The 10,690-nt window shown below is 35.2% G+C and overlaps 1 protein-coding gene and 1 long non-coding RNA gene across 3 annotated transcripts; one reads left to right on the top strand and one right to left on the bottom strand.

The window, feature by feature from the left end:
* The first annotated feature begins 6,298 nt into the window (after positions 1-6,298).
* Positions 6,299-7,592, top strand: LOC133838030 (uncharacterized). Of its 2 annotated transcripts, none has more exons than XR_009893904.1 (4): positions 6,299-6,592; positions 6,649-7,041; positions 7,094-7,196; positions 7,270-7,592. It is a non-coding gene; the product is annotated as an uncharacterized LOC133838030 (long non-coding RNA). The 2 variants fall into 2 exon arrangements; XR_009893903.1 differs by having other exon boundaries at positions 6,302-6,592; positions 7,264-7,592.
* A 632-nt stretch (positions 7,593-8,224) lies between these two features.
* LOC133838029 (uncharacterized) lies at positions 8,225-9,004 on the bottom strand. The gene is made up of 3 exons (XM_062268954.1): positions 8,757-9,004; positions 8,567-8,694; positions 8,225-8,506 (listed from the first exon to the last, which is right to left on the bottom strand). The coding sequence occupies exons 1-3, from the start codon at positions 8,969-8,971 to the stop codon at positions 8,364-8,366; spliced, it is 486 nt and encodes a 161-aa protein (XP_062124938.1). The 5' UTR covers positions 8,972-9,004; the 3' UTR covers positions 8,225-8,363.
* Between the last annotated feature and the right edge of the window lie 1,686 nt (positions 9,005-10,690).

Below are 10,690 nucleotides of genomic sequence, written 5' to 3'. Positions count from 1 at the left end.
GGGTTATACACCCTGGGCTGGCTGGATGCGAAGAATGGGTCGTTGTCGAGCCACGAGGAGTAGTGTGGCACCTTGTTGTCGAGCGCCATTCCACAGTGGTTGGGCTTGTATGAAGCCGCGGCCAAAAATATTTCCCATTGAAATTATGAAATTTTCCCCAAAAATTAAAAAAAAATATTTTGTATATACAGTAAAAAAAATTGAATACATCGGAGGACTATATCCTATTGCTACAATACAACCTTATTATGGCTTAAATGCCTATAGTGCGCCAAAATTCTTCCGGTGGAGTTACAGTGCTAAAATTGCATATTAGCATCCAAGATATACTATATAAGTATTTAAATTAGCCAAAAAAAAGAATATGTTAAATTTTCCACAAACACAAAAGAAACATCACAAAACCAAAGGATAAGCTGCAGATTGCGTCGCAAAGTTTAATTTGATAACAGTAAGTTAGCTTGAGTTTATTAATGATTACACATAAATCTGCAAGTATCAGCGTAACGTTTTTATTACCTTTAAATAGTGACAAATACACAGATAACAAATAACAAAATCTATTTTAACATGAAAATGACGTATACATAATACATAAAAAAAGTATAATTAACATACACATATACATACATATGTTTGTTTGTATGTATGTATATTGAAATGCAAGAAATGCCGTCAGCTTAGTGAGTTGTTCTTGTTATTGCTGGTACGCTCTTGCTATCTTTTCATTTCTCTAAAATTTAAATTATAAAACTATATTTTTTTTTTGCTTTTTCTAGTGTATTTATTTGATGACTTATATAATTAATAAAAATTACATACAAAAACAAGTAAAAACATAACTCTTTTTTAAAGTTCAAGTCAAAACATACCTAATCAGTTTTATTTTTATGCTTATATAATAATAAGAATGTAAAAAAACTAGACTATCTACAGATTCAGGTCCCAATCTATTACGCTTTTCTGTAATGACATTTCAGCTAAAGAAAAGACTTTCAGATGCAGCACTGCTGGCAGGTTTTGATAAAATATGAAATGCCAGCTTCGAAAGGTTTGGGTAACGATCTTCATTCCCCTTCCACCATTGTATCACATCAAAATTTTCAGTTAACGCTACTCTTTCTTTGCAATACCGTAGAATTTCATCAAAGGGAGTTTCTACGGCACTGCGATTTGGAGTAGCAACCAATTTTGAAAAGAAAAATGCTGTTTTTGACACAGTCTGGCTTGGTGGTGCTACAATGGCGCGCTCCTGGCTTGAAGTGGATGGACTCGACGCATACCCGTAGCATGATCTGAAAATGTATAAAATTGTTCTTTCTCAGATACGCAGAACAACTGTATATCAATAATTTCATTTTCCAGCACATTTACTGCTCTCGGAAACAGGAAAAACGCCACCTTGTGACATATATGTAGTTAAATTTTGTTCCCATATTGTTCGTATATTTATGGTGTTTCTCTCTTTCAATAATAATATTGGCTGCATATCCATCAGGTCAGGCTCGCATAGCTCAAAGATTTTGGTTATCGACGGCAGCACGAAACTCAATGATGGCGAGCATGAGGTTTGTAACTCTTTTAAAATTCTTTCAAAGTCCTCAAGCAGCCCGACCAGCGTTGTAAGTATTGGCTTGCTGACATCCATCAATCTATCGGCCACATGCGTCTCGCTCAAAATTGTATTCACAGACACCCAATTATCGAGAATGGACTTCAGCATGGTATAATTGGAGTTCCACCTACATAGTTGGACAAGCAGATTTTAAGGTTGTGTGGAGTTTGTGTTGCAAATTTGCCTGCTCCAGCTCCGTTGCTTCGTCAAAAGATTTCTCCAACACATTGGCAAGTGGGCAATTTAATCGGATATTATTTTCCAATGCCTTTTTATATTGGAGCCTCTATCCGTGACAAATTTTATATTGTCAATGGTTTCCAACTCAACGTCAAGGAATAAACTTTTTATTTTGTCCAAAATATTGGACCCCGTTGACTTTTGAAAATCCATCGATTTGAGGACCAAAATAATATCGCATAGACGGCTTTTATTATAATAGTGAAGAGTGACGCCCAGAAAATTTCTTTGAACGTACTGGTCTGTCCACATGTCCACAGTAGCAGCTACTCCTTCGTTTTTCCTTGCTTCTTTTATTTCCACTGCAATATCCTTCCTCTTATCCTCCGCATCTTTTTGCGCTTTCCGGCATAGCGTAGATGGACTGGGAAGTAAATCATCGACATCGACGTTTTCCCCAAACATAGCACCAATCTTTATAAAATATTGGACCATCGTCTTAAAACCAGTTTCATTAATTGCTGAAAATGGTTGGCAATCTCTCACAACCCATTCAGTGCATTTCTCCAACGCTTCCTTCTTATCGTGGTCTGACAACTTTGCACCATCCTTTGGTTGTTTTAATGCAATACAGCATTTATGCCGAGACAAGTTTGATGTCTGATTCTTCTTATACCTAAGAACACTACGACACTTTTCACAGAAAACCCATCCATCGACTACGGTTTCACCGTCTTTTAAAATTTCCCGTAAAATGCTCCAAATTAAACTTTTTCCCTTGTGTATATTGGAAAGATGGTATGCTCCACTGTCAACTTTGTTTTTCATGCACTCGAATGTTTCCGCCATAGTTTTTTTTTAATTGAAGAACGACAAATTGCTCAAAACAAGTAAACCAATTATTTATTATCCACAATGAAAATCACTTTTAGGACTGTTTATATTAATAGTTTTTTGACTTCTTTTCACAAAACTTTCACTTGCAAATTGTTCACAACACACAACACGTAAGAAATTGTTTAATTTATTTATTTGTAATAAAAATCACGTTTTAAGACTGACAATGTTAATGACTTTTTTCACAACCGATCACACATAACCACGGTTGCCACTTTTGGTACAAATGTACCAAAACTGGTAATTTTTATGCGTTGGTACATTGGATCATTTTTTTCATATTGGTACATTTTCAATATGCCTAGTCTAGTATTTAAATTTTTCATAAAATTTTATGTTCACACATATTTTTTTTACAAATGGCTCTGTTCCACCACACATCAATTGAGAAAATATATATGCGCCAATGTAAGGCCCATCACAACGTAAACAGTTATATATTGTGAATCACAATTTATGATTCAGCCGAATTTCTAAGCGAAAAAGATCTTTCCATAGTGAAAACCTTTGAAAATTTATATAATGGTAATCCTGATGATATAATATCCCAATGGAACCAACTCCGACTTTCTTTTAATCAGGGAAAAGAAAAAGATATTCGTAAATTTTGGACAGACATTAAAATTAAAAAAACGGTGTTGACGAACCGTTGTTCAGGAGCTTAATAAAATTAATAAACAACTTGATTTCGTTGCCACACAGCGCTGGTGCTGCAGAGCGAAAGTTTTTTGAAATTTCGTTATTGAAAACTAAATTACCAAATCAATTAGAATTTAAGACACTTAATAACATTATGTATTGCATGGAATTGATTTATTGTAAAGACCTTCACTATGTTTGGTCTACAAAAGACTGTTCATTTTTTAAAATTAACTAAGATAGTTTAAAATTTTATTTAATATTATTCAAGTGAAAGTTCTGTTTTTGTTTTCTTTCTGTTTGAAAAGTATAATTGATTAAATAAAAGTTCTGTTTTTGTTTTTTTTTATATAGTAAATACTATACTAAAAAAATGAAATATGAAATTATAAAAGATAATTTAAAAAAAAACGTTAAGAAAATATAGTATTAAAAAATACCGAAAATAAAAAAAAAAAAAAAAAAAATTTGTGGTACATTTTTGCTAAAATTGGTGCATTTTTTCAAAATTTAGGAACGAAAGGATTGAAATCGAAATAAAACAATACCTCTGTTTGGTGACAAGTGCATATATTTTTTATGATTTTATTGTTTTTTAAGTAAAGAAATTCAAAAAATTTCAAAAGGTTTCAAGTACAAAAGAGTATTTGCATATTTGTACAATTTTCATAAATATTCGTATAAATATATTCATAATTTCTACCCTATGGGTAGCTGGTATAAAAAATATTAGCACTATATTTTGCCTTTATTCAAAATGGGTCTCAGAGTCGAGCACACTTGACTGTAGCTTTCTTGATTTTGTATGTTCTTGAATGATCAGCATAAAAGTATGCAATATTTCGTTCTCAAATTGCAAATTTGTATGGCATAATTGCAGGTTTGTTAACATAAATAAAAACCACTAACCATACAATACATAGCTGCGTCAAGTCATACATCCAAAAGGTATCATTAAAAACAGTATTATTGCAGCCCCAGTCGGGCTGTGCGCTGCGATTCGAACACCAAGCCTCTTCGGCTCATTCGAAAATTCGAAGTTCTAACACAGCGCGCAGCGTTGAGTTCAGTCGCAGATCAAATGGGGGTGATGCCTCAGGTTCTGGGTCCGCTTTTAGCGGACCAGTCGTTAGAGCTGGAAAAACATCGATGTTGGCCACAATCGATGTTGTCGATGTTTTGGTATGAAAACATCGATTATAATCGATTATCGCCGTTTAAATTTAACTTATTTAATTGAGATCATAAAGGAAGCTGTTTTTGTTCAAAAATAACAACATATTAACTATTTTTGGTTTGAGAGAGCTCCTGCGCTCACTAATGACTTGGCCAGCTTTGCTGAAAATCCTCTCGGACGCCGTGAAAGATGCTGGAACGCAATAGTATTGTTTTGCAATGCTTTTCTAAGCTTTCATGGAATCTGAGCATATCTATAAAAAATAACCATTAGATTTAAAAGGATATATTGAACAATTTCAAACCTCTCTACAAGGCGACGTTCTCCGGGGAATTTGGAGCCTCCAAATATTGCCTTAGAGCTATAATAGCGTCTGTATTGGTCGACTTAGATTTAACAGCGACTTTTTGCTGTAGGAACGTAAATTTTGTTTTGGACAATGTGTTGTACAATTCATTCTCTAAAGCCTTAGCAGCTTGGTCAGAATTTGACTGAGAGAGAAAACCATCTTTTTTGAACCTTGAATCCAGAATAGTTGCCACTCTTGGGACTGTTCTAACCTCATAATGGGCGAAACGAGCCGTTAGAAAGTCGAAAATTGAATTCCCCTCTGTAGTCTTAATTTTTGGCTTAATATCAACCATCTTTTTGTTTAATTCACATATGAGAGGAATTAATATCGATATTGAAGCGTTTTTTTCTTGGGAAATAGACCGAGTAGCGTGCTCAAAAGGCTCCAAGATGTTAGCCACCAACACCACCAATATAGTTCACTATAAATTCAAGTAAAATAGATTAGTTTTTGTAAAAATTGCACAAAAATTTGTTCTCCGCTTACCACGCTTTCTGTTTCTCGGTTGCAAGTAACGATAATCGATGTTTCCAGAAAACAATCGATGTTAAAAATATTTTTGGCAACATCGATAACATCGATTTTTTTTCCATCTCTATTTTCTTCGAGAATCGCCATCTCTTCCAAAAACAACATATCTATGTCGTCTGGCCCCTGCGACTTTAGATATTGTGTTATATCCTTTACGGAGGACGTAGCCCTTGGGGTAAACCCATCGATGCTCTCGTCCGTTAACGCCAACGAAACTGCTCCAGTTTCTGGTGGTTCGCATTCTTCTCTTTCTTCACTTAAATTTGTTGAACAAATATATGGACGAAACCACTCCATTTCATTCGCCCAAATCCACGTTTTACCAGCGTGCCCTGAACTGGTCTTCAAAGATTTAGCGAAAGTGTCCCTCAAATTCTCCCACTTTTTTTTATTTCATTTCCTAAAAATATAAAAAAATAATTAATTTTCATTTCACAGATTCCTTGCAACTGGAGACAGTTTTAGTACAATTGGACACAGCCATAAAATATATGTATGAACACTACACAACTGTTTCATTGTACATAAACTGAACTTAATTTGATAAAACAATATAATTACAACTTTCTTCCAGCTCCAATCCAATTTCGTCCCATATCTTGTTCCTTTTTGTTACGTTTTTATAGTCCGCGTCCGCAGAATCATATAAAATTTTATTTTTTTCGACTAATTCGATGAGTCGCTCCACTTACGACATTGTTGCTGTTTTGTCCGAAAATTGTTTTTTTACGCATTCAATATGCAGCTCCACTTTTGCCCTTGATTACATTAGTGAACGTGTGAATGGCAAAAGACATAGCGGCAGCGGCGCGAATAAATCGCAAAGGGAACAGCGTGAATTAATCGCAGCGGCGTTGTAGCTTAAGAGATTTAATCATCTCTCACACCACAGCGAATAATAGCCTCTTTCCACCTCACTCAGTTTTTCTACGTTTTTTAAAGTCCCGTTTCGGGGTTTCTATCTGCACGAACCGAGAAATATGGGCAACGGTAAAATTCTCAATATGGCCTCTCTAAAATGTCAGCTGTTCAAATGTAAACACGAGTTGGCGACCAATTCAAAAATCAGCACGCGGATTTTAAAATGGAAAATTTTCTTAAATTGCAAGATTTTTATGTGGATTTTGACGAATTGGTTGAAAAATTAACCGAGTATAGGCCATTGCCACTATTAAAGAAATCGCCATCAGTTTGGGCCTATGTAAGTAGAATTGCTGGCAGCAATGTAATATTTACATAAATATTTTTATTTTTTAGGAACGGCATGGGTGTTTTTGGGAGCGCGATGTTCTTGGAAGCAGCGAATCGTTTTTTATAGAACATTTCCGAATGAATAGGGAGGAGTTTGGCATCCTTGTAGAGCGCCTTTGTGGATTGGCCAAAAAAGACACAGAATTTCGAAGGGCCATTCCTCTTGATAAGCGGATTGCAATCGCATTATACACTTTGGGATCGTCTGCGGAGTATCGGACAGTGGGCACGTTGTTTGGTGTGTCTACAGCAATGGTCTGCAAAATATTCTTAGAATTTTGCCATGAGACATGTAGAGTTCTGTCAACCGACTACCTCCCGCATAACTTCCTCACGCAATCCAAATTGGAGGAATGTGTCAAAGGCTTCGAAGAATTAGGCAGTGCTTAGGCGCGATTGGTGAGTATAATTATAGTTTTCATGGAATTTTATTAAAGAAAGAATTTTTTAGATGGCTGTCATATTGAAATTCATCCATGTGCAGCTGATGCAGCTGACTATTTCAATTACAAAGGCTGGTACTCAACTATATTGTTTGCAATGGTTGATGCTCGGTAAATATGCAATTATTGTGTGATACTAATTTTTGCATTTGTATATTCATGTTAAATGTAATTTTAGACACAGATTTCTTTATATAAACGTTGGAGGCCCAGGACGCTGTCATGACTCCCAAATTTTTGAGCGAAGTAGGCTACGTCAATTATTAGATGAGTCGACACTATTAAAGAATAACTCGCGCAATATTTCGGGAGTTGATGTGCCTGTTGTGGTGATTGGTGATTCGGCTTTTAAATTTTCCACTCAAGTGATGAAGCCATATGCTTTTTCAAATACTGAAAATGAATCTTTGAAGGCTTTTAATTATACTTTGGCCAAATCACGCAGGGTGGTCGAAAATGCTTTCGGCCATTTAAAAGCACGATTTCGGCGAGTTGGAAAAGGCCTCGATAACCATATCAATAAAAGGCTGTTGTTATTACAGCATGTTGCATCTTGCATAATTTCACGAAACGTGAAAACATCGATATTCCGGAAATTTTGGAACCTAGTCCCAAAGAACCACATCAGCCCGAAGACGACTACGAAACAATTGATTTCGATAGCGACGCTGAACTAATTCGTTCAGCAATTTCATCATACATTATAAACAATAAATAACTGAAATATAAAGAATTTGTATGAAACGCATTTATTTCAAATTTTTAGTATTTCAGTATAGTATTTACAAAAGCATATTTAACAAAATAATATTAACATAATCATAATAACAACATAAAAGTATTTAACAAAATAATAATATCAAAATATAAAAGTATTTAACAAAATAATAATAGTGCTTCACACAAACAAAAATTGCCGCACTTCATTGCTAATTTCAAAAAAGTCAAAAAATGTAATTTGCAATATTAATCTATTCACTCTGTTAAATAGAGCTTTTTCCTCTCCACTGCTACGACAAATCGCTCCATTAATTGATTTCGAGCGTTGATACCGCGCTCAAGAATATCGGTCCGCCTGTTTGCGTCCTCGACCATCAGACGCTCGAACTGACTCATTGGTCGGCCTATTCGTCTTTTAACATCATCCTTTTTTGACTTGATGAAGGTAGTAATGTGCCAGATGAGCTTTCTTCAAATATTACGCTATTTGCGTCGGTCGGTGCTTCAAGCACAATATTTTGCGGTAGTGGCTGACTTAGCACAGTACTACCTACATCATCAACTCCAAAAAAGGATGATGTTAGAATCACCCGAATATAAATCATTCGAGTCACACGGTTCAGCTAGCGCAGGACTGGACTGCCTGCGCCAACGATTTGAAATAGACGACATGAATCTATCCCACTTCCCTTCATCGGGATCTAAAAATAACAATTTGACACTTACTATTGATGGTTGAGGGCTTTGAAATCATAGCTTACCCAAGCTATCGAGGATGCATTCTTCAAAATTTATTGACTTCACCGCTGACAAGATTCTGTGGACCTTGGCAAAATGTTGCCACTGCGATGGCGCACCGCCAGTTGGACCTCGCTTCTTAATTTCATTTCTTTTTTTATAAATATACATCCGTTATTACTCAACTCAATATATATGATTTATACAACTTACTTATATTTTTTGGTCAAATTGTCTATCTTGATCCTTACATCCTTCCACTCTACATTGAAGCCTGCCGCCAATAACTTCTCACACATACGTTTGAATATGTGCGTGTTTTTTTGGGCAGACCTCAATGCCGTCAAATTCTCCTCCCACAACTCGAACAACATAGCCTCGTGGATGCCACTCCACGATATTGACGGCTTGTGAGTTTTTTGGCTCATCTAAAATATAAACAATTTGCTTTAAAAAGCAAAATCAAATTTTTATTTTTCTATTTTCATACCTTGACGCACTTTAATGTCAGCTGTTTTGTTAGTGGTGAGCTCTTTTTCGTTGTCATATCGATCAAAATATCGCATAATTACCCAAAAAGTGCGTTCGCTATTTCTACGTAGCTCGCGAACGTAGAAAACCGACTTTTTTCTTATGGGTTTTTACATGGGGCGAACGTAACATTCGGCCTGAACGTGAAAAAAACCAAAGAAAACCGTGCGGTGGAAAGAGGCTATAAATCGCAGCGGCAGCGGCGGGAATATATACATAATTATATTGCGTCTTATGATCGTATGTATGCACTAGAGGTCTGCATGACAGTCATGACTGACAGCAAAACAGCATTTGGTACTCTCACTCAAAGTTCTGACTGACTGAGTGAGACATTGCACATTGGGATGAAAAGCCTTTATTTTGGCAAAAACCTAAAAAGTTCATGTTAATATATCAATAATGTTGCAATTATTTCAAGCTTAGAAATGTCCCTAGACATCGAAAATATTTAATTTGAATTTTATTACGCAGCCCTCGACTTGCACCAGCTGTTTAAAGTCAGCTGTTCTTGCCACGTGGTGCGTGCAAGCTTGCTGACTAGTCAAGTTTCTTAATTTTGGCGTTGTCATATTTTTAAACAGTTTGACTTCTTCATGGTTGCAAGGGCTCTTTTGACTAAATTATTCCAAATGATTTTCCGGAAAACGATTTAGAGGTGATTAAAAGCAAAAAAAAAAAAAAAAATAAAACTAAAAAAAAAAAAAAAAAAAAAAAAAAAAAAAAAAAAAAAAATCCGAAATTCACAAATAATATAAGCAGTAAATTCTCCAAGTTTCAACTTTCTAGCTTTAAAATTACGGTTATGGCCAAAATAAAGGCATTTCATCCCAATGTGCATTGTGTAAAACGAATTTGGCAAATGTGGTGAAGGCATGAGTAGAAAATTTACCGTATCCATAGCTTGCAAATAACTGTCGACCGTTATTTTTCTTGTGCTCTCGTTGCGAGCACAACCGAAAAAGTTCATACTCTTTCGCTCTGAGCAAGAGAGTTTTGCTGTCTTCATTTCTGTTTTCTGTTGAGCGCTTTTCGTTGAGCTCTTTTTATTTCGGTCGTTCAATGAGCAGTGCGTAAAGAGCGGAACGAGAAACGCTCGCACAAAGAGAGTCAGCAAAAGACCGATTGACCGAAAAACTCAACGCAAACGGTCTTCACATTTACTTACGTTGTTGTTGCAATTAATATATTTCGTATGCAAAACGAACGCTTGTGAATGTATACCAATACATATGCAAAGAAATAATACAATTTGATTAATAGAACAATTTAATTTTATTTTCAAATATTTTTGTTAACAAGTTTCATTTAGATTCCATATTCCATATAACAAAATGCTATTAAAAAGAAAAAAAAATTTCAGACAATGTTGTTTTTAAATTTTTTTTTGTATTTTTATATATTATATATTATATATATATTTTTTGTAACATATGTATTAAGCTTTACAACTAGTAAGGAGTTTAGATTTTCTGCACTAATCGAACTTCTTCGTTCACTTAATATAAAGTGTAGGGCTGAGAATGCCCGTTCGACGGACACTTGCGTTGCAGGTGTAGTCAGCACAACCTGCGCTAGTGCACTTATATGCGGAATCTTAAGTTGCAAATCATTAA

The sequence above is a fragment of the Drosophila sulfurigaster genome, chromosome 2R (assembly GCF_023558435.1).
Source record: "Drosophila sulfurigaster albostrigata strain 15112-1811.04 chromosome 2R, ASM2355843v2, whole genome shotgun sequence".
NCBI classification, from domain to species: Eukaryota; Metazoa; Arthropoda; class Insecta; order Diptera; family Drosophilidae; genus Drosophila; species Drosophila sulfurigaster.
This window is presented reverse-complemented; position numbering and strand designations above follow the sequence as displayed.